Below are 25,009 nucleotides of genomic sequence, written 5' to 3' on the forward strand. Positions count from 1 at the left end.
AATGCTTAACTGGTGCCGGTTGCTTCGTCGTATAGTTCTTGCCCGTCTTCGTCGAGTTCTTGCTCGGCTGTCTCCGGCGGTGTATCGTCGTCCTTGTCTGGCGCGTTGGGTTCGCTCGCTTCGTCCCGCTCTTCGATGGGTGCGTGCTCGTTGCGTAGACTCGCGCCTTCACACTCGCCGGTTGGACGCAGAACGAGATACATGAGCAGATCGGAGAGAGATATTATGCCCGTCACTTTGTCCTCTTCGTCGACTACCACCAGACGATGCACCTGAGGATTATTTGTAGAAAATATTATCAAGAAAGTGACTTTTATTTTTTTTATTTTGCATAAAATTCGGATATCGCATATCTATATTTTGTTAGGGCCGATTTTTCAATGCTTGGATAAAACTTATCCGTCCAATAAAGTATTACACGATATTAAAATATCACGTAAACTGTCAAATACGGGCAATTAGAATACGTTTTTAAAATGGTAGTTTTATACATTATTCGACGAATAAGTTTTATCCAAGCATTGAAACATCGGTCCTAAGTAAAATAAAAAACCTAAGTATTAGTGTTAGTAATTTTATTACATCTAAAAACTAAGTCCTTTTAGTACGGTTATGTGTATGTGCACAAAACACATCGATATGAAATTAAATCTGTTGCCAGTAGAGATAATTTATTTTAAAAAAAGGTCCTTTGAAACGCATCTAACCCTCATCGCACATGACGCGTGACTTCGCTCATACTAACATTAATAATTGTGCATTCTAATGAAACAGTAAGTCGCGTTTACATTTTAATTTAAACACCATACCTCTCTTGTTGGTCGTCATTTTAATTTAAACACCATACCTCTCCTGTTCGTCGTCTCGATAAATGAACTATCTAACACCGAAAGAATTTTTCAAATCGGACCAGTAGTTCCCGAGATTAGCGCGTTCAAACAAACAAACTCTTCAGCTTTATAATATTAATATAGATTTCTGCATTCAAGTTCATCGACGTTTATCAAAACTGAAGAAATTGCACAATAATCTAAAACCTATGACCTGCATTACACATGAAATCAACCATCATCACTCATTTCTTATTAATGGCGCTCTCTTATGCATCATCCCGTAAGCTACTCATTCCTCCCATGAAAGACCATTTTGTTGTTAAATATATTTAATTATTAAAAAAAAATCGGTTTAAGTCGGTTTACTGACGATAGTTGAACGTGACAACGGCCTATTGTGCTTCTTTGTCGCTCGTTCCGCGCTCTCGCTTGCACTTCAAGCCTTACATGGAACGCCTCAGAGCGAGGTAACGCCGCATGAGTCATGTTATTTCGTGCGTGCAGCCGGCTATCGAATTATAAGACATTGTCACGTCAATAATCATTTAACCAACCTCAGCCCTCACAATCCTCTCCATAACTTCGTAGAGCGTTTCATCAAGGTTACACTTCTGCACGCCCTCGAACCACTCGTTGCGATGCTCGTTGGCTTTCTTCAGCGTTACATCCAAATTGTTGTATGTCTTCTCGGCGGCCAAGTTCTGGAATTTAGACAAGAAATTATTATGTTTATTGAATATTTCTGTGTAGTAATGGTTCATGTCTTATTATAATAACGTTATTACGCAAAACTTCGCAAAGTAAAATAGAGCATAATTGGTTATACATATAACATATTAGGTTTCCACCCACGGCTTTGCTCGCGCAGTCAAAGAAAAACCCGCATTCGCATAGTTCCCGTTCCCGTGGGATTTCCGGGATTGCGTCATTTTTCCGGGATAAAAAGTAGCCTATGTCCTTTCTCGGGTATCAAAATATCTCCATACCAAATTTCATGAAAATTGGTTCAGTAGTTTAGGCGTGATTGAGTAACAGACAGACAGACGGTACTTTCGCATTTATAATATTAGTATGGATTATATAGGTTGTAGACAAAGCGGGCGAAGCCGCGGGCAGTAAGCTAGTTGAACAATAAAACGTTTGAATAATAATTTTGAGTTAGAACTTACAATAACATCAAACTTGGCGTATATATCTTTGAGTCGTCCCTCAGCATCTATGAGCGGGAGGGCTGATACGCGACGATTGACGAACTTCCTTAGAGCTTCAATTATAGAAGTTTCCTCTGTTGCCGTCTCTATGTTGTTCAATGTACCTATCTTCAGGTCGCGAAGCTTGTTCTGTAAGTACTTGGGCTTTGGCAGCTCGTTTATCTGGAAACGAATGATGGTAATTATTATCAATTTTTATTAGGTAAAGAAAACTGTGTACCGTCATATCCTCCAACATTGCCCGCTTTTCACAGTGTTTTGATCATATACAAGAAAAAACAAAATATGGACAGAATTGATGCTGTTATTTGAGTAGGGAATTGAATTTAGGATGAATATATATACTTGAAATAATCATATTCTTAATAGTTTCTCTAAAAATAAGGAAGAAAGAGGTGGGCGAAGTAAGGTGGAAAAGTATACAACTTTGCCCACCTTTAATATTTCAGCCATTTTAAGACTTACGTAGCTGTTTTTAAGAGACAAAGTACAAGACAAGGCAGAGATGCCGAATCTCTTACAAAAAATGATCCAAAATAAGTAGATCTTCATTAAATTGTATGGGCAAAGTTAGGTGTAATTTTCTCACAATCTTCATACAAAAATTTTTAGGGTCTAGGGTTGTCACAAAAAAATCAACTAGGTAAAGGATGAAAAAATTAAGTTTAATAAAATATGTAGGTGGGTAACAAGTAATAGGTAGGTACACATGCAATAATATTGCGTTCGTACTGTTTCTAGGTATATCTTTAAAATGAAACTGAAATTATGAATATTTATGTACCTATACGTAAATTCTACTACACATTTAAAAAGTACTTAGGTAGGCATACATACTCGTACAATCCTACCTAGGTACCTAAAAGAAAAAACATGCTGTGTACTTAATTTATATCTAAAAAAATTACCTTGCTACCTATTTGTGAAAATGTGTCAGCCCTAGCACCTCAAAACGGTTGGGCAATGTTGGGATAGGTCACACTACATTTATTAACCTTACATTGCCCAGCGACATAACTCCTATAATGCTACGTATTTTTGCTTGTAAATAACAAATAACCTCCTTTTTTATATTCTAGTTTAATAAATAATAAGAAATATTCACGTATTCTAATTGATTCCCAGTGATCAGAGACAAGTTTTTTTAGAAAAATTTGGCACCACCAAAACACCTCCTTCTTTGTCGACATGTAGCAGCAGACTGATTGACTTTATACATGTGCTATCTAATCAGTGTTGCGAGAAAAGACTTTAATTTTCTACCAAAAAACAAAACAAGTCTTAAATGTTATGCTACTCCACATAAACACTCAGGAAAGTTAAAATTTCAATTTGGGCAAAGATAGGCTGGAAAGGCAATGTTGGAGGATATGACGGTACTAAATATAGTACAAGAGTACAAGCTATTATAAGATGAGAAAGAATACTCAATCCATTTGTAATTTATTTTTTCGTAAAAGTGACATAGTTAGAAAGAAGGTTAATCGCTACTATGAACTATATATTTAAATAAAGTTTAAATTTTTTTATATAAGTACACATAGGCACGTTATATGTTTTACACATAGAAGAGTCAGATAGACTACAATAGAATACAAATAAATATTGGATTTTATTTTGTCAGAAGTAGTATGGTCCGGGAGCCAGCAGCAGATTTTATGACCAAGTTCCTCTCAAGCGGTAATTAGTAAAATGCATCAAAGTATAGTATTATGAAGCCTCGTGAACGTCAGCTGGAGCTCGGTTGGGGGGAAGAGCGGTTGTAGCCTCCCGTATCAGCTGACGGTTTTTCCACCAAGATACAGCCAGCTGACATATATATTTATCCACAGTTACATATAAGCTATCATCAGGTAAATTTTTGTTTGAGAGGAAATAACGGAAAATAAATTTTTCTTTAAATTTAACTTTCATGTTCGAGACACCAGCTGACGTATAATACACCATGTTGTAACCAGCTGACTATTTTTTTTCGTTGAGATATTGGGTTAGCTACAATTTGACAAATTTTTAGCTGAGAGGAAATGAATGAATGAATGTATTTTTTTTCCTATGTGCGTGGGAGGCTACAACCGCTCACCCGCCCAACCGAGCGCCAGCTGACGTTCACGAGGCTTTATAATACTATACTCTCATGCGTCTGACGAATTATCTCTTGAGAGGAAATAGTTAACCAAATTTGCACCTGGCTCCCTAACCAGTAGTCTCACTTGATGTCTTGACGACTGTACACGAATGATCTAATTAATTATAATCCTGTAATATATTCTCGTCTAGACTAGACTAGCTGTATTTTCATGCAATTTGCATTCTGTTGATAAATATTCACTAAAATTATGTTTGGCAAATCGCCCGAGAGTTATGAAGACATACGAGTGTATTCGGATTAATTGTTTCTTAAGAACTTCAATGTTGTTGTTGAAATGGACGCTAAGTTTGACATATAAAAATGCACAAACATTTTTAATAACTGTCAGTCAACAATTAATATTGATTTTTTTTTTATGCTTATTTTTATCTATCTATAATAATAATCTAAGGCCGCCTTTCCGTTGGCTAAGATAGGTAGCCCAAGATTATTTCTTAATTGAGTGATGATCATACCTATCATTTTAATTTTTAATTTAAAAGAAACCTAACATCAACCGTTATTTCAAATTAAACAGTCCCATTTATCTAGGTTGAACCGATACTTTGTTAGGAAAAACTTCATTCCTATTTCTTAAATAATATATTAATTCAAGAAACACAGATTAGCAAAAATCAAATTGGCCTATTACTGAAAGCTGCAGAACGTTCCACTTACATATAAAAAGAGGAATCTCAATATCCTCTTGTGTGTGAGTATGTACAGCACGTTGCCGGTCTCCGGATCGATCACCGGCAGCCGATGGATCCGGTTCATGATCAGCATCCGGATGGCTTCGTACAGAGACGCGTCCGGACCAATCGACACTAGAGGCACTACTGATCCCTTTAGGACCTCTGCAAAGACATACGAATACGGTTATCTTTTTGATAGTAATAAGAAAAGTTTGTTTAATGGCCGATTTTTCAATGCTTGGATAAGACTTATCCGTCCAATAAAGTATTACACGATAATATTAAAATGTCACGTAAACTGTCAAATACGGGCAATTAGAATACGTTTTTAAAATGGTAGTTTTATACATTATTCGACGAATAAGTTTTATCCAAGCATTGAAAAATCGGCCCTTAATGTTGTTATGTCAGGCACTGGAGCAATTTTAAGCAGTATTAGAATTTCACAGATTGAAAGGTTCGTAATCCCTGATTACTATGTACTACGGGGAAATCGGGATCCTAAAGGAAATAATCAAGTGAACATAGAAAGTTATTTTAGTTAGTTAAGATAGGATAATCGAATGATTACTACAAAATTTTGGCTATTTATAAGAGATTTTTTTTTATCAAAAACATTTGATGAGAGTTTTTGGTTTCTTTCACTTAATTCCTGCATGCTTTCGATATAGAGTCATTTCGTTAAATTATATGGAGGAAACAAGCAGAAACGTGTATGAGATTCACGTTTACAATAAATGTAAATAGAATAATTCATCATTCATTCATTTATGTAGGTAACTTACAGTGCTGCTAAGTCAATACTTTTTTGTCGGGTAACCACTACCTAGGTACTTACACCTACGTCTTCTGTCCTTTAAACGTTTAAATCACAGATCACAGAAACTAAAGGGAGATATGGTTAGGGGGCGGGGCCGGTGTCGCAGCAATATGCCCAAAAAAAGAACAAGCTGTAGCGGTGCTGTATACGTACGTCACTTACAATCTAGTGTGCGAACGAATAGTCGCTCTCATATTTTTGTGTGATGACACGCACACAACGCAAAGTATTGTTTTGATTTTGTTTACTGCAGTTGTGTGCGTAAATTTGTAATGAGACACGGTTTCGTACTCAGCGCAAGCGATTGGCATCTCTCTAGATCTCTTTGGTTTAAATAAATTTATAATAATCGAGATAAAATTCGATCAATTAATGATGCAATTAATGATGCAGACTAATATACTTAATTACATTACATTTAATACAATTACAATACAAATGTATTTTATAATTACATAGTTTGTTTAGTTATTATGTAATGAGGATACGGTTTCAAATAACGCTGAATGTTAACCCGATTTAAAACTAACAAGTTTTATAACTATTACACGCCTGGCTCAGCGTAAACATTAATAATTGTAAAATAAATAATAAAAATTATGTTCATGGGAGAAATAACGACATAGCCCGATCCCCTTATCATAAAAAATAAACTTGGATGTTTTAGGAAATATAAGGTTTAATAATTAAATAAACAACAAAGATTGTTACATTAAATTAATAGCTTAATATATATAGTAGGTATTTGAGTTGTATATTCTTACAAACTTTCGCGTTTATAATATACATTAACAGATAACGTATTTATTCGGATGATATGTAACTACAAACAGCACTGAAATAATGTAGAACAGGTGTACAAAATGCAGCGAATACTCATTTGTTTCTATAATTTATACTTACTTTTGAAATTCAATCCCATTGCATTATTAGAAAATATGCATAAGAGTGGAAACGGATAAGACGTAGATTAAAATTCGAATTATCGTAAAGAATAAATTGCTTAGTGCAAGCGAGATAAAATGTATCAATATTTATGAAAATGTGTCCGTCCTTAAGTTCTTTTAATGCTACTACCAAATTAATAATACTATTAGTGTTTAATGATTTTGTTTTGTAAGCAGAAAACAATTTTTTTACTTGAACAAAATAGTTTTGTTACGCGAAAAAAATAGTTTAGTGATATCACTCGAGAAAAAATCTATTCAAGCAGAACCTAGAATTCAAGTACTTTGCCTGCCTCTTTTTTATTTTAACTAAAAAGTATAAACATGATTCTCATAAACACTTGATTAGTATATTACTCTGAAAAACAATTAATTGGTACATTATAGTAATAAAGACTTACGGCGCCAAGTCTCAAGTCGGTGTTCTTCCAGCTCGTCCATAGTAACGTCTGGGCTTGTGTAGTACATCTGCAGGATCTTTATGAAGTCGGTGATCGTCAGCATGCCTACGAACTGCTGCCTTTGGGAGTCCCATAGCGGCGCCGCTCGAACGCCTGCGTACAAGTTGACACGCATAGATTAAAAACCTGAACGCTTTTCTTTCTTTTTTATTCAATTAGACTTCTTCTAGAAACACTTTTGAATCGTCATAACAGTTCTATCATTTACCACCGATTCGGAGTATCTATTGAGAAGAACCGGCAAGATCACTCGCGTGATATCCGGATGAAAAGTGCTTGAGGCCTATGCATTAATATACCTATAGACTTTAATTGAATATAGCCTACGTGCTTATCCAGACTATAATTTATCTATGTTTCAAAACAGATATAGATTATAGTCGTAGATTATATTATTTTATACATTATATATAATCTATCCTCACAAAGTTTACATTATTATAGCAAAAGTTAAAACCACTGAACGATCATAAAAAATAAAATTATTTTTATTATAATATTTGCGAAAGGAAGGTTATCAAAATAAGTACAGATTACGACAGCGGACCCCGCACTAGGCACAGGCCACAGCACAGCCTGTCTAGCGGGGCAATAAAACGATTATTCAATGAAAATAGGAAGTTCACATAGAGTCCAAAACGTTTAATACAATGCAACATTGAACATCAGTATGGTATGGTCATTCGTCTAAAGTCTTATGAAATCAAACCAATTTTCATTTGTTGAAACATACATTTAACAAAACTATTGATGCCGCAATAGTAAATCGGATGCCGTATACAAAATTATAAAAATTTATAGAGATTGGATGTACGATTTTTTTACCGATTCGTCGTAAATGTGTTGATGATCTTGATAACGAATATATTGTGCGCAATGCGTCTTTCCTCGTATATTATATTTCCCAGTAGGTACCTAACGTATAATGTAAAGTTCAAACTTAAAATGGAACAATTAAGGGTTGCGATATAGCAATTTAAAGTTTTGAAAAGTTAACTGTATGATGTATAAAGATCAGTTATTGTTCGAATTAATTTCTGATATAACATAGTTGCGAGGAAAATTATATCTACAAGGTGTTCCACCGTTGGTATTCTAAGCTCAATAGAGGTTATGGTTTTGCATACGCTGAGTAGGTAAAAAAAACTTACAAAATTCCAGATGCATTTGTTTTTCAAATAGATGAATTCACAAGCAACCCGCCCAACTTTGCCACTCGCACGTGAGCTATCGTTTAAGATTATGTTTTCATAGACAAAATGCTCACATTAGCGAAGTGTTATATGCGGGCTGCGCGAAGCTAGAGGAGAAAACATGAATTTTAAGGAAAAATTTATCAAAAAAATTTTGCCGTTATTTTGTTATTTAAATATTTTTTACGTGATCAGTGTATGCAAGACTACAAGTCCCTTCGCGCTTAGTATACCGATAGTGGGACACCCTGTATAATACGATGCATGAAACTGGGATGACTTATCCGCAAGAGTAAACTCGATACTTTGTTACCTACTCCCACTAACAATCAACAACTTAATAACGTTTGATATTGGGAAATTTAATACTGTAGCCTAGTGAACCCCTAGTTCCCTGTATAGTTCTCAGAATATCGAGTTCTCAAATGAAATTGATAACACGTCTGAAAATATACAATTACAAATTTAAGCCCGCCTTTGTTTTAGCCTCCTAAAATAACGTACATGAAAATATAAAACCTTTTACAAAACACGCGTCCATCAATGCATACGCAATTCTGCCTATCTGCACTTTGTAAAATGTAATCCATTTCATAGTTCATTCGTCTGTAAATATTTTATTTAAAACTTCGCGCATAAACAATGAATAATGTGCCAAACAGGACATTTTTTATGAATGGATTATAATGTTCTACGTAGTATGTTTTATTTTCATCGCCACCGTGCTACTTTTAATTTCTTAGTTACAAACTAAATTTTGTTTGGCGTACGTCCAAATCTTTGTGACTAACCAAATGGTTTAATATCCCCACATAATTAAGTATTACAGAGACATTAATGTCATTTCCTGGTGGAATTGGTTAGAATCGTTCCCACAATATATTGCCAATTAAATGCCGTTTATAAGCTTCAAGTATGAATGTAAGCACTTCACAATATATCATGAAACTGCGTAGTTAAAAGTGTTTACGTTGGAAACAAGCAGTTCGAGTGCATGAATTTATTGGTTATTCTGTATTCATAACTAATTTATTGCTTAGTCAATTATTATAGAATTTCCTACAAATACATTATGTTTTCGGCCTATTTTGTTGAGTGGATGAACTATACAGTAATGATTTCACTTCTGTCCTACTAAGAAAATGTTCTTATGCATCGTTATTAAAAACACTGTTGATATTGACACTGTTTTATGGCATTCAAATGCTTTATAAAATAAATAATTTGGAAAATCCAAAAGTGCACGCCTCATAATTTTTTTTTAATAAATATTTATTAATTATTATTTTTGTTTATTTAATAACAATTAAACCACATCGAATCAGACCCTGAAAAATGAAAGGGAAAATTATTCTATTCCTTAAGGAAAATTATTCTATTCCTGAGCATACTCAAGCGTAAGAGAAAAAAAAAGACTCGATTAGTAAAGTATTTCGGTCGCTATCGTGTTAACAAGAAAAAGGATCCGCACATACAGACACACGGACGTCCAAGACAGAACTTTTTTAAACTGTTTTTTAACTAGTTTAAATAACAAAAATGACATCAAAAATATCATGAATGTTAAAAATAGTGTTTTTTCTTAATATGTGTGTGTATGTATTATCTTACAAGTGCAATGTATGATACATAAAGACATTTTAAGTTTGAAAAATCAGATGTTTTGCGCGAAGTGACAGTAGTACCCACCTCAACGCTTCGCTTATGAGGCGTGCAAAACACTGTTATCAGTTTTTATAAACACTGATAACTGAAATCTGAACTCATAATTTGTTGTAATATTCAGATCAAACGAAAGTTTTCATACTGAAATACTTAGTAATATTACATTTTGTGATATTATCACTTTGTATTATTATACAGAAATATCACTTCATTCCCAAGTATAATCCCTAAGTATAAAGCCCTATGGGTAATCTGTTTGTATATACAGCCGTTGTTTAGAAAGCTTAGTGCAATCCTCCTTTTAAAGGAGATTTGAAATTAATTCATGAACATCGGGCAGTAAAATCGCATTGTTGCTCTATTATCAAAGCAGCTCTATAATAATACTTGTTACACGTATTTATAATTTATGGTAATCATCTCTATAAATATAGAAGAAAAAAATATTTTTAGGTAAGACTCATATTTACCTCTTATCTGTATTTGGATAACAACGAATATATTTAAATATTTGCTTCCTATAAATAGTTTGTGATGTTTTATTAATATGTATATCGAAGTTAAAATAAATATATTAAACCACCATCTTACTACTCCGAAACTGAATATAGCAATGCTCATAAACGTACCCGAATTAATAAATTAGTTTAGTTTAGTTTCATCTTTGAGTAAACGGAACGTAATACGGTTTTCCTAAAATTATTACGCCCAAACATAATTGCTGATCTCCACTGCAAATAAGTATTTATCACACAAATACAATTTAATAAAAGAAAAATTAAAACATATTGTTAAAAAAAACACAGATTGTAGGTAAATATATATAAACCACCGTAAGAAACAATAATATATACAAGGCAAATCAGTGGAGATAGCAAGCAAAGTAAACGAAGATTATTTACTCAAATAGAAGCAAGGTACGAATATATTATTATTATCACAAGGCTCCTTACAAAGTATATATATCTTAACACATTATATTAACTATTGCATACCCTAGATCTTTCAAATAAAATCTTTAAAAATTGTTATATTAAAAATATATAACTGATCGTAAACTGCAAATTGCAAAAACCACTAAATACAAATAAACCGACAAGAAATGTATAAAAATAAAAACTTTTATCAGTCAATAGATAGAGATAAGACGCTACGTTTTAGATATCGTTATTATAGGTATATACTTAGGTCTTAGGAACGATATACACCTTAGTATCCAGCACAAGAACGGCTTATTGTTTCTTACGGGGTTTCCTGTATTGAAATAAAATAATGTTACTATTTTGGCATTGTATTGAATCGCACAGCTTTGATAAAAAACATCGCTTGCTAAACATGACACCAATCGCATAGCTTTTTGATAAACAAACAAACAATTTGCAGTGTAACAGCATACTTAAAATAGTTTTCATAATGAAGCAATACGATTAAGTATATACACAATAGAGTACAAGTAAATACGTCGCAGTGCAAATAACATCAAGGATACTATAAATATTCAAATTATAATGAAAACAGCTTAAGTGAAATATTGCCACCTGTTGTTTATTTGTTGCTTTTATTCAATCAATAATGCATAAGATTGAGTGTACATATTTAAGTAATGGATAAAATGAAAACGGTTAGCATTTTTTTTTCTTTTTTTGTATATGAGATACCTACCTCAACACAATTTTTCTTACAGAAGCATTTAATGAGAGTCGGTGTGAAGTACCCTACACTACACTTTTCCTACTTTTCTCGAGGTAATTGTACTTGTAAATGCTCGACTAGGTTTATAAGTTGACGTTTCATTCATTCAAGTGGTCAAACGTAACATAAATCTTCGAATATAATATCGACTGTAAAGAAAATGTGAATGTACCTACTCTGTAATGCAATATATATTTCGTATATTTATGGTTTTGAGGAAATTAATTGTAAAGTAGGTACATGTTATATAATCTGAGTAGGATTTTCTTTATGACAAACTAAACTCATACGTTCTAAACGATTCTGGGATAAAAATAACCAGCGCTATAAACTTTTCTATCGAAAACATATATAAATCTATTTATACTTTTCAAAGAATAAAAAACACGACAGCGTGACTACTTTTTTGTTTAAATCTTGAACTGAAATAAAATTCTAATAATAAACCTGATGAATTACAAATACTTACAATGGATAATGTTCATTTTAATGAGTCACTTTAAACAATTACTTTAAACCAACTTGTCATTATTATACGTTCCAAATATATTTGCATTTGAAATCGTTTTGTATCGCCTGTTCGATACGATAATATTTTAATGAGAAATGACATCAACAATATAAATATTGCCTATTTCACTTAACATCATACGAAATGCAAGTGAGTTTTGTTTATTATATAGTGAAACTAGCGGTCCGCCCCGGCTTCGCCCGTGGTACATATGAAAAATAGATGTTGGCCGATTCTCAGACTTACCCGATATGCACAGAAAATTTCATGAGAATCGGTCCACCCGTTTCGGAGGAGTATGCAGACTAACATTGTGACACGAGAATTTTATATACATATAAGAAGATTAACGTGGTTGAATGATCAAAAAAGTCCTTAGAAGCATCCTTATAAAACAAACATAAGTTAGATATATAGATATTACATAAGTTATCATTGGTCATTTCCTAGCAATATATTTTAAGATAAGAAACAATAGACACAAAATATAATATAAATATAAAATATTACACCGCTTATATAATTGTTGCATAGAAAAGCACTTACCGTTATATACAAGCGCGAAGAACGCCTTCTTAACAAGCAGTTGCGTGTCAAAGACGACCAGCTTCGCCGACGTCGGGATCAGATCGTAGCACTTGTGGAACTTGAAGAACTTCACGAATATCTGCGATTCGTCCTCTTCTGTAAATTAATAATAAAATATTATTTAATATGTTCGTTGAAAATGTAAAAATGTCTAAAAAACTGCTTATTCTGGTAATAGTCTATCTAAAATATTGGATGTGCCTAATCATAAGATAAAACATTGAAATAGTCAAATCTACGTCTAATTATGATGATAAAAGTGGCAAACACTGCTTATTTAATATAGCCTGTCTATAATAACGGGTGTAATCGAACATATTGAAAAACATTCTCAAAATAAGCAGTTTCTGCTTTGAAATACAAACGATACATGTTTAAGTTCACCTGGAACTAGGTTTTCTGTAATATCCGTCCTGTCATTAAACATACTCATCCGTTATTAGCTATTACTTTTGCCGTACATCAAAAAATCACGTAAATACCTACTACCTAGTACCTACTGATACTGTCATAAATCTCATATTTACTAGAGAAATCAATACGACGAATATTGAGTCACGCTTGAAAATAGTGTCAGGATATACACGGTCGCTCTTCATCGTATAACCCGACAATTTCGTCATCAGTAATCAACTTGTAACCCAGTCGTTTGGGATTGCTTTTGAAGTCGCGTATCCACTGGGCAACATTTGGTCAACATGTACGACAACGTTGCACTACAACATGATAATCTGTAGTAGAGGTTTTTTTTGTGTGGTGTATCTCGATGTTAGCCAGAACAGCTGCTACATCTTAACGCGAACTGTAGTAGAGCGTAGACAGACATAGTTGAAAAAAATTATCGCACTAACTTCCAACATGTTGTACAACATATCGCACGCAAGATGTTGCCTAGTGGAAACGGGGCTTTATTTCCTTCAATTACGCCAACTTGCGCTCTCCAATATCACAGTATTACCATCCTACAGTATGGCGACGAATGTACTTGTGCAGAGAAACGGAGGGGAACTGGCGGGGGGTCGGGCGACGCGGGCCGCTTAATGCAATCACGTTGAGTTTGCATTAACTATCGCGAAAGGACGACGCAGTCGTATTTTTTGTGTAACAATTTTATTATACATAGGTATTTACATATTCTATTATGACGCGCAAAAACTGTTCCGTTTACGGATGTAAATCTACATTGAAATCCCAGAAGGAAACAATATTTCAGAAAGATTGTATTAATTGTATCTGTTGAATTAAAATCAAAGCTATGTATATGTTGTCCTCATTATTTTCTAATCAGATTGTACATCCCAATGCGAATGCATTACTTAGTTAAATGGTATAATATACAATTAAGAACATCCAAAAATAAATTGTCCACGTAAATAATATTTAGCAGTGCAATATCTGTAATTATATATTTATGAACAAATAATTACATCAGATTTAATAATCGCAATTATTTTGAATGTACATAATATGATTAAATGATTTCATCATAATATTAATAATCAAAATTGTTTTATTTCCCATTTGTTGCAACCCTAGCGTATTTTCGTGTGGCAGCGTAAGTACCTACGCTGGCGGCGGCATCGTGCGACATCAAAGGCGATTCCTTACTGTAGGAAATAATATTGTAATACTGTGCCAATATTCAGATTGCCAAGCGACACGTGTAAAACACTCACGTTACTGATCTGTCTTGATAAGCGAGGTCCTTAAGGAGGATGGATTGGATAATGTAGACGCAACCGACACTCCTACGTTCTCATAACAGGATAATATACGTACGGGCTTATAACAATTGTTTTTATATAACTGTATTACGTCGAAATTGTTACATTGAAGCTTTTAATTAGGGATGTAACGATACATGATTTTGCCGATACGATACCGATACCGATATTTGTAGTAATGTATCGGCGATACCGATACCGATACCGATATCGATGGCTTGGTAGAAAAATAAATAGTGAATTATGCATAAAAAGTTACCAACCTTTAACAGAGACAACTGTTAATCGTATTCTTTTAAATAAAAATGCCAAAGCAAAAAACAACAAAACCATTTATTTTAGTAGGTATTATTATTTTACGAAGTCAGTTAAACTTTAAGTAATACACATACAATCAGTACCTAATAAAAGTTTACTATTCTGCCGTCCTTTAACTAGAAAGCCGTTAAGCCCACGAAGTGAGTTTCGAGTAAATGGCAAAAAACACGGAAATCGTTATTTCTTAAAAATTATGACACTTACAATAATTATTGTGAGATACATCGATCGACATTTAATTATATTATATCTAAATATTAGTTTTTACCCAGAAACTGTTATAATTTATTTTTAAATTCACTTTTTCTCGTTTAGTTCAGCACTAGATTTCCACCCGCGGCTTCGCCCGCGTTTGCAAAGGAAAACCCGCATAGTTCCCGTTCCCGTGGGATTTCCGGGATAAAAACTATCCTATGTGTTAATCCAAGTTACCCTCTATATGTGTGCTAAATTTCATTGTAATCGGTTCAGTAGTTTTTACGTGAAAGAGTAACAAACATCCATACATCCATACATCCATACATCCATACATCCATACATCTATACATCCTTACAAACTTTCGCCTTTATAATATATATTAGAATATTAGATTAGAAATATTAGAAATATTAGAATATTAGATATTAGATATTAGATATAATCTGAAAATTTTAACTATTTACTGGACAAGACGGCCGTTCACATACCATAGCGACTTTTTAGCTAAGTAATTTAGTATTTTTATTTTCATTTTGTGATTTTTTTTTATTTGTTAATAAAATGCTTACCTAAAACGTCGTTAAGCTACTATAACTACTTTTAAGCTATGACTTTCGTTTTAATTTAAATATCAAAAACTTTATAAGGGCTTTTGGATGCTTTTGTACTATGATTCTATATAGTTGTACTAAATTTTAATCTTACTAATGTTAAAAATTTGCTGCTTTGCTCTCGGGAATTACATCCTCTAGGTCAACCAATGGAAAGGAAAAGGATCAAAAGCTTTTAGGTTTAAGTATTAAGGATTTAAACACTATCTAAATTAATGGTTTTAGCGTCTTATTGTGAGTAACAAGTATTTTAAACTCTTTTACTAAATGACTCTTTTAAGTTTTCGATAAAATTAACCTTTATTTCTCGTCATGTTCACGTTTATTTCATTACAGTGGCTCATTAATGGGTTAAGATTGAGATAAATCTTCTCGCTTTTCTTTTTTGGAACCGTATATTCATTTAGAATTGCAATTTTAACGTTATTTTATAAATATTCTTCTGCGAAGCCATCATACGAGTCACGGATATTGAGTACATATAGAACCACAAACAATGTAAACATAAATCGTTTCCTGAAAAAAAAATTAAGACTTGTGCACATGGTTTTTGAAAAAATACACCCTGGTTTCAATAGGGCTTCAAGCTCTTACATGTGGGATGCTCTTAATAAATAATGTAGAACCGCTTATCAAATGATTAGAAGACTCTTTCATCCACATTCAGAAAATATAATATACCAGAATATGTGGAAAATAGCAGGAGGTAGAAAACTTTTTATTTGCTACAATGTAAAAAGTACAAATCTTAATAATCTAATACATATAAAGATAAGAAAAAATAGCAATAGTTGCAAAATGGACTCCCCGTCAGCGGGTCAAAGGTCTCCTAACAATTTTTGTATCACCATCTCTAGTACATTGCTTGACAGTCGATTACTAATTCCACCCAAGGGGTAAATTACATAATTAATAAATAGTTTTAAAAATTAAATAGTACAGACTGTCTTTCTTCTCTTTCTCGGTTACAGTGAAGTACGATTGAAAGTTCGCACTGTCGTAACCATTACCTACCAAATTTTCGTAACTTTGACTTGTTATATTTTCCGTAATTTAGCTGCTAGATTGTTTAAAACTTAGTAAACCTGATCAGAAACAATACGTCTTGTAAAAGAAAATCAAAAACAATCGGTACTCTGCTTGGGAGCGACATTATTTCATCATCACTCTCATCCCCAAAACTGATGCATCACCAGAATCGGATAACTGCCTTTTAGCTAAAAAATGAGGGTTAGCTGCTTTGTAGCTAAGCAAAAAAGTGTTATTAGAATTTTTCCTAAATAAAATTACTTAACTAAAAAAGCGTTAAGGGCGAGTAACTGCAAATAAGGTAAGGATTTCCATTGGAATCGTTATATGAAAGCATATCATAAAGCAGTTATAGTCCTTTTGCGTCCCTATAGTCAAGTATAATCTGATAACGTACTTTTAGTCAAGTAAAAAGCTAAAAAATAATTATTAAATCTGGCGGTTAAGGTACTTTAAAGGAAATTTAGCGAAGTAGTGTTGGTTAGACGCTTTCAAGTTATGGAATCGCTGAAAATTGTGTTACTTAACGGCTTACAATATTTTCATATAATTATAACTATTAATGATTCTTAGACAGAAAGATAGAGAATTCTGAAGTCTATCACCCTACATTTAAAACTGAAAATTGATTTGATTCATTTGAGGGTTAACGGCTTTTTAGTTAAAGGACGGCAGTATTGGTAGAGTTTTTTCAGAAAACAAAGTGCGCACGCGCGGGCGGCCTCCCGCATCGTTCATTGGGCGCGGATTTTTTTAATTATTTGATATCAAAAAAATTGGTTGTTTGTAAAGTAGGTTTACGATCGAGATGTTTACGTGATAACATAATGCAGTGGCAGCGCTCGAGATGAAACGGGAGATCGGTCCGTCTCTCTCTCGTTATACCTGCGATCGCGCTCGTGAGGTTTTGGTGTGACACAAGTTTATGAACATGTCACCCGACTAAAACGATTTTAAAAACGTTATCACGTTAAAAATTAAAAAAATTCAAAATTATTTATTTCTTTCCTTTACATAAACAAATTTGTGATTGGAACACTCCTAGTAAGCAAATAAAATGCTTGTGTCAGGAGGTTCCGCTCTTCCTTAACACTATTACAGAAACAGAAATAAAACAATATGAATGAATACAATGCAAAAACATAAAAGAAAAGAAAGAATTTAATAAAAAAATATCGGTATCGGCTGATTTATTATCGGCGATACCGATATATCGGCTTGCCGATATATCGGCCGATATATCGGTATCTGTATCGGTATCGTTACATCCCTACTTTTAATGTATATAGCAAAGTAATACAATCTCGTTACATACATAGGCTTTTAGCAGAATAAACGTGGGATGAGCTTTGTTGGTTTTCAGTGCTTCAATTAAGTGCAATCGCTCACTGTTTTGTATGCGTTGCCAAACAAACCAAATTTGACTATAGAATTTGTTTTATTCGCGAACAGTTCCATTAATCAACGCGAATGCAGGGATCAAAATTCGATGAAAAGAACAATTCATTTCATGTATAGTGTATACGTATTCAATCGTGACAAGTAAGAAACCGAAATTTTTATCACATCTGAGTAGGTATTCATTAACATGTTCAATTTGCAGTACCAAATACATACCATGAAACAAAAGCAATATTTAAGTCATGATTTTGGCACTGAAAATAATCTTGTAAACTAAATTATATTATTTATAGCTATCTCTGGACTGACTATCTAACTAAGTACGAAAATGGGACATCTCTCCTCTATAATCTACCTTAATGACTACAAGGCTTATTATGAAACTTGTCACGGAATTTTTTATATAAAATGAGCTTCGTTTGCAGATTGAATTTTTGAATTTCTGGCAAATTACCTAAATATCATTAAAGTGATAATGAAAATTACTACTATTCATTTTGTGTGTACAGGAATAGAGAATTTAGCAGTACCTAAATACGATATTTATAAATATGTAAGTATGTATATCAAATATCAATACCATTATATTGATTACTAGATTCCGCCCGCGACTCCGTCCGCGCGGATTTCCGTCTTCGCGTGGATGGTTTATTTGTCCATTTTGAGTAACTCTGACAATGACATCTTATAAAAAAAGAATCCACTGCGGGTAACGCAACGTGTGTTCGCGGTTCTACAGAACAACGTCTATGGATAAAAATGAAAAATTAAGATTTATTTTTTTCCACGTATTTTTTCAGGATAAAAAGTATCATATTTTATGCCCAGGGTAATAAAGTATAATGATACCAAGTTTCATCGAAATCGAACCGTTAGTTTTCACGTGATGTCAGCATATACAGACAGAAAGACAAAAATTTTTTTAATCACATATTTGGGTTTGGTATCAATCCAGTAACATTAATTTTTTCAATATTTTCGATGTACAGAATTTGACCCTTCTACGGATTTATTATATATGTATAAATAAATATCTAAATCTAATAAAATTTCGAAATTCTATTCTAATAGATAGTAATAAATTCCATTATAATTGAAGGACTCCACATAGCAGTATGCAAGTTAAATCGGACGAATCTAATAAAGATGAGTGACATGTACGACCGCAATACAATTAACGTGGAATTCCTGAAACTTTCCTGGATGTCACGCACAATTGCATTTCGCAACTATAAACTTGGACAGGAACAATTATATTTGTGACACGTAATTTACGAATTAAACCTTCAATTACTCTTATTTTTATATTGTTGGTATAAATTATGAATGCATAAAATCAGCTTGTAATGAGAGTAGTGTTACGAACAACGTGATCCAACTACACTGTTTTAACAATATGGTTGATGCTACATTCTTGAATAGAAGCTGATATCGACAAACGTTGATAAGCCTATTGTGTCTAAATTCATATTGTTACACCCGTTTATTGTACCCTCATATGCTCGCATCCTATTTAAAACCATTTTAGTAGGAATTTCCAACAGTCCAAATATCAGACCCACCTTGCTGGAGACTGTCTGATATAATTTGCTAGCATTGTATTGTGATCGGCTTTTTGAAAATTCTAAGAGCTCTCATAATGGTACTTTATCTATTTTTATGTACTAAAATATGGGACACAGGAATATGAATTTGACCTCCGCATTGCGATGAAGTACGATATGATATCGTCTACGTTTTGTGCAAGGCGTGCATATATGATTCACATTCATTGTTATCGAGCACTAATTCTCATGAATTAAACGTCGATTTTCTTTTGGCCTCACTTGATTGCACAATACAAATTTTATTACAACACTGCTTGATATAAACCGGACCAATCTAAGCGACTCTGAGTGTTGAATTTGACACTTTAATCATACCTACTAAGGTTGTACTATGGTTAGCGTTTAGCTACTATTATGTATTCTGTGCTATGGTTACAAATTGAACCACATTTTGTACGGTAATATTAAACTTCATTAACCATCGGAAACTATAATGATATCCTCGATATAATTGGCATAAATTACAAACGTTAAATTTAAGAATATGATTATTATTAATCAGCTGACGAGTGATATTATCTAGATAAATATACATGATATGAGGGTGCATTTCATGCTTTTATCATTTTTCAAATAGCATGATGAATGATAAAGTTATCAGCCGGCATGTAGACGTTAATTTTTTCTTAAATTTATGTAAGTAATTAGTTTTTAATTAGGTTAATTCATTGATGTTGAATAATTACGAAATTTATCATTTTCATTAAAATACAAAAATGGATTAAGCGATAAAAAAAAATAGGTTGATTGAATAGGACCTCTTTTAAGATTCATAAATTCAAAAGCTTGACTACACAGTCGGACTTTATTCTACATAATAAAATTAGTTAAAAAAAAACTTTTGAATCAAGAAAAAGTTAGGTTATTTTTGATCTAAGAAAACAAACGTTCCCCAAGAAGGAAGGGCTATGAAATAATACCTACGATTGTTTAAATTTGCGATACCCGGTGTGAGCATTCAACAATAATTATTCATGTTTGAATTACGTTAAATTCAATGCAGTTAAATCTACTTCATGTTAAAACACTCACATACATACATAAATCATTACAATTAAGCTTCCCACACTGAGTTTTTATTTAAAAAAAGCCACGTGTGTGTGTGCGCCGTTTGTTTATTTATGTTCTGAGCGTTGCGCAAACCATGTTGAGGCCGTCTTCTGACGTCACCGGGAACTTCGGAGTGACGCAAGATCATTATCGATATGAGCAGCAGATTTAATTATGAAGGTAAAATTATTGTTACCCGCTAAAAAAAATTCATGAGTTCGCTAGATCGTGCAACGTTTGTGTTCCGACAAATTTGATGACACTAATTTCACAGAAAATCGAAATTGAATCAGTGTTTTAGGGAATAAGTATTCCCTAAAACACAATCCGTCACACGTCAAAAATTTTAGATGGACGAGTATCCGAATGTCGGCCACTGTATTCCGTTCGTTATCACGCCGCGTCGCGTCTATAACATAAACACGCGACTCAAAACAGGGGGGCAACGCGTGGGAGGCATAAACAAGCCGGCACCTTTTTCTAGCCAATCAGTGAGGAATGTTTTCCACGCGCGGCCAACTGCTTCGAACTCCTTGATGAGCTCGATAGAGTAGACGGATTCTTCGCCGCCGTCGTCTACGGCGAGGGCAGGGTGGTCCGAGAAGTAGTGTAGGCGCAGCATGCGCAGGGGTCGGGCGGCGCATCGCCCGCCGCCTTTCGGTGCGGCCCGCCGCGCCTCCCACGGCTCACTGCTAAATATACGCGAAGCGCTCGCGCACCCGAGTCTGAACTTGACACCGGCCACAGTTTGGCGTCTTTCCCGCGGCCCACGCCTACCCTGCTGTGCCGGGGAGACGCGACTACAACACCTCCGACGCACTACACAACAACTACACCAAACTAACGCTAAATATAATCTGTACCAGATCCAAATTTATCGCGAAATTACAGTCAACCGCGCAAATTTAATGTTAATATATTGTATGGCAAGCCGAACTAATCAGAAATGTAAACCATAGAATGCACTTTAATGAGTAGGTAATAAATATGAATAGAAATATAAAAGATAACGGAGAAAGTGGTATTTTCAACATAACCATGAAAGATATTATAATTTTATTGCTTTATTGTTATGATTAAAATTACATTATATAATTACCCTCACCTATATAAATAGATTATAAGTATCTTACGTTACCCGGTAGGATATCTACTTATAGTTATTAAGTCATTAAGTATATAAAATATTTACATTCAATTTTAGCAACTAAAATTTACTTACAAAAATGTATAATCTTGTATGATTGTACATAACAAATCGCACCTTTTGCAAATAACAGTCTTTTCTCACTCATAATCCACAATAAATTTCCATCTCTCACTAAATACTTTAACATATTTGGTTAAATACTTTTATAAAATACGTGTATTTAAAGAATTGTATACCGATACAATGATACAGAATTATTTTATCGCTATCGATCGTAAACTTAATACAATCATATTTACAATAAAACGAAGCGATAACTTGTACTTCATTCAAATGTTGACCGTGGTATGGAAAGCGTAATGTTAAATTTCATTTTTAATATTTTCTTTCGATATTTTACTGCAAGGATAAAAAATAAAGGGTAGGTATTGTATTAACCTAACTCTGATAAGAAGACGCAGTAAAACATAACCAAATAAGAAGGAAATCCATACTAATATTATAAATGCGAAAGTAACTCTGTCTGTCTGTCTGTTACTCAATCACGCCTAAACTACTGAACCAATTTGCATGAAATTTGGTATGGAGATATTTTGATACCCGAGAAAGGACATAGACTACCTTTTATTGCGAAATATGTACCACGGGCGAAGCCGGGGCGGACCTCTAGTTATAAATACAATAGAAACAAATATCACAAAACTTTTATATAATATTAACAAGCATTATTTAGTTTTTGTTATCAACAATGCTACATTCGGAGCAATCAATATAGTAATGTATGCTTTTGATTACAATTCAGCACCTATGGCTATAAATAGCATTTATATCTCTACTAAGGTTTTACTGCGAGCGAGAGAAATAATCATGTTAGTTGCTCTATTTAATTGGTTTCCTGATTAATAAACTATCAATATTAATAGCCGTTAAGCATATGCTCAATAAAAAATGCTTGTTAAACAGACAATATGATTATCTTAGTTATTTGTTGCTTAATAAAATAAAAATAGATTAAAATGTGGTATTGTATATATTTTCAGATATTAAACATAAGTATCTATAATATTTTGATATTTAATATAAAAAAGTGAAGACCTCTTAAGCGAGATGTGGGAGATATTTTTCATTTTAATTTCACCAATTGATTTTTCTTTGAACCACTCATAAATTTGACTGTTTTGTAAGATCAAACTCGAGAGCTTATGTTGATATCTAATGTGATCTATCATATTGATCTGAATGTGATCTATCATTAGAGGATTACATAGAATTTTAATAGAATCCTCACCTAAAACCACCCAGTACAATTAGTTATCTCGGCCTATTGCAATCCGCAAATTCGGGCTCAAGTGTGAGTTCCAGACTCAGTTTGTAAAAGAAGATTGGAACCGTTATTTTATTCAACACGAATATTCACACCGTAAAGGCTCTTTATAATTGTAAAAGCAACAGAACAAAAATCGGAAATAGCCTCGCTCACTGTGACACGAGTTCAATTCAAAGGTATCGGAATGAACCTGTTCGAAATAGTGCCAATCAAATAACTTGATAGCTCCACAGAAACAAATGGAAACACGACCTCCGGTTAATCTTTTGCAGCTCCGAACCGAAACTGTTTTTTACCAATTACTCGTAATTTATATTGAATTTATTTGGTATTTTTTTGTATTACAATGCTCATTTGTCAAAAGCAGTCCCTTCGATAAGTGGAATGCAGTCTTTAGAATGAAATGATCAAATTAAAACAACAGCTGTGATGTTACTTAAACTAACTATACAAAATAACAGTTCGAAACAATAATCAACAGAGCATTTTAGTCCCAATTGATTATTAATATATATTCATAATCGATAAGTAAATTAAATAAGAATTTGATATACATAAAATCGATTACAAACAAATTAATGTGTTGTCATTTTCAAAACTAACGCAAATCTGGCTTGGCATTTTACATCAAAATAGTTCATACTCCGAGCTATCGAATACTACATGATTTTAAATCACAGTATGAAAATGATAACCAAGAATCGTAAATTAAATAACTTATAGGTACGATTTTGTTGTTACGCAAGAGTGTAGATTTTTATCATATTAAATCATCACACTATTTTCTATTTAACTGCAGCCAGCTTGAAAGCAGTCGACATGTTTTCAAGTTCCAAGTACTCACATACTTTTAGCATGCACTAACAGCATCAGACTTTTAGAATACAGCGAGATAGATTCAATGTAACGCGGAATATCACAGCAGCGACATTTCCTTAATTATATTATATACGTTGAGCCGTGAGTGCATATACACGTTTTACTAACTCACCTAGGTCAGATAGATTAACTTTTTCCAGGAACGGATCCACTACCGGCAGCTGAAAAAGAAAACCAACTTTAATATTGTAACCTTAGATGACGCTACTTCGCATTAAATAAGTGATAATGAGACCTAATTTAAAAGGAAATGCTTTTATATTACCCACTCATATTTTATGAATTAAATAGCATTATGAAGCAGGTCACACTTCGTATTGAATATGACTTGATTGCGGTTGAATTTGTGTGCAGAATTTAAATTTTTAGTCGACGTTCCCAAAAAGACGGAGGTTCACAAACCGTAGCACATTTTCCGCTACTATTTTGTATATATCAAAAATATAACACTAAACAGAATGCTTTGTGTTCACTTTTTTGCTGAAAGTCATCATATGCTTACATAAAAAGCTTCACTGTATGTTGTTGAATACAATAGGTTTTTTATGATATAGTTTGAAAAGCTCTATAGGTAAATAGTTACTGAGCCCGATAAAAAAAAAGTAACTGAAGTGTTATTGTTTTATTTTTATCCTAATATATAAAAATACAATACAAGTCCAATAATTAATTAAAACATAAAATTTTATAAAATTGTAAAATTATGCTGTCATAAAAAAGCTTCATATAAATAAAGACTACCCTGAAATTTTACTTAAAGACATCTTGTAATATTACTCCAGCTAATCTAGATGCTGCCTAAATTATTTTTCAACTATAGCAAAAATTTTAACAAAGTTTGTAGCAAAACTGCCCAGATGTATTTATAAAAATGAATTCTCTCTATGTTAGCTCGCTTGCATAAGGTCAAGGTTTTTTGAGGAGCAGTCGTTTGCAGCACCATGCATCATCTGATAAAATGTTATTGTAC

At 33.2% G+C, this 25,009-nt stretch overlaps 1 protein-coding gene across 3 annotated transcripts in view; it reads right to left on the minus strand.

The window, feature by feature from the left end:
• LOC149911201 (uncharacterized) overlaps positions 1-25,009 on the minus strand; it is a 78,168-nt gene continuing 53,159 nt past the window's right edge. For all 3 annotated transcript variants that reach the window (XM_090104092.1, XM_090104083.1, XM_090104074.1), the window contains exons 10-16: positions 24,152-24,200; positions 12,703-12,840; positions 7,036-7,188; positions 4,851-5,029; positions 2,003-2,206; positions 1,388-1,534; positions 1-272 (exon numbers count right to left, since the gene is read on the minus strand). In XM_090104092.1, the coding sequence (XP_089960218.1) occupies positions 6-272; positions 1,388-1,534; positions 2,003-2,206; positions 4,851-5,029; positions 7,036-7,188; positions 12,703-12,840; positions 24,152-24,200 (1,137 nt within the window). In that variant the 3' untranslated portion in view covers positions 1-5. The remainder of the gene's footprint in view (positions 273-1,387; positions 1,535-2,002; positions 2,207-4,850; positions 5,030-7,035; positions 7,189-12,702; positions 12,841-24,151; positions 24,201-25,009) is intronic.

The sequence above is a fragment of the Colias eurytheme genome, chromosome 1 (assembly GCF_061535395.1).
Source record: "Colias eurytheme isolate Ceu_HAF_F1 chromosome 1, ilColEury1 Martin Lab GWU primary, whole genome shotgun sequence".
NCBI lineage: Eukaryota > Metazoa > Arthropoda > Insecta > Lepidoptera > Pieridae > Colias > Colias eurytheme.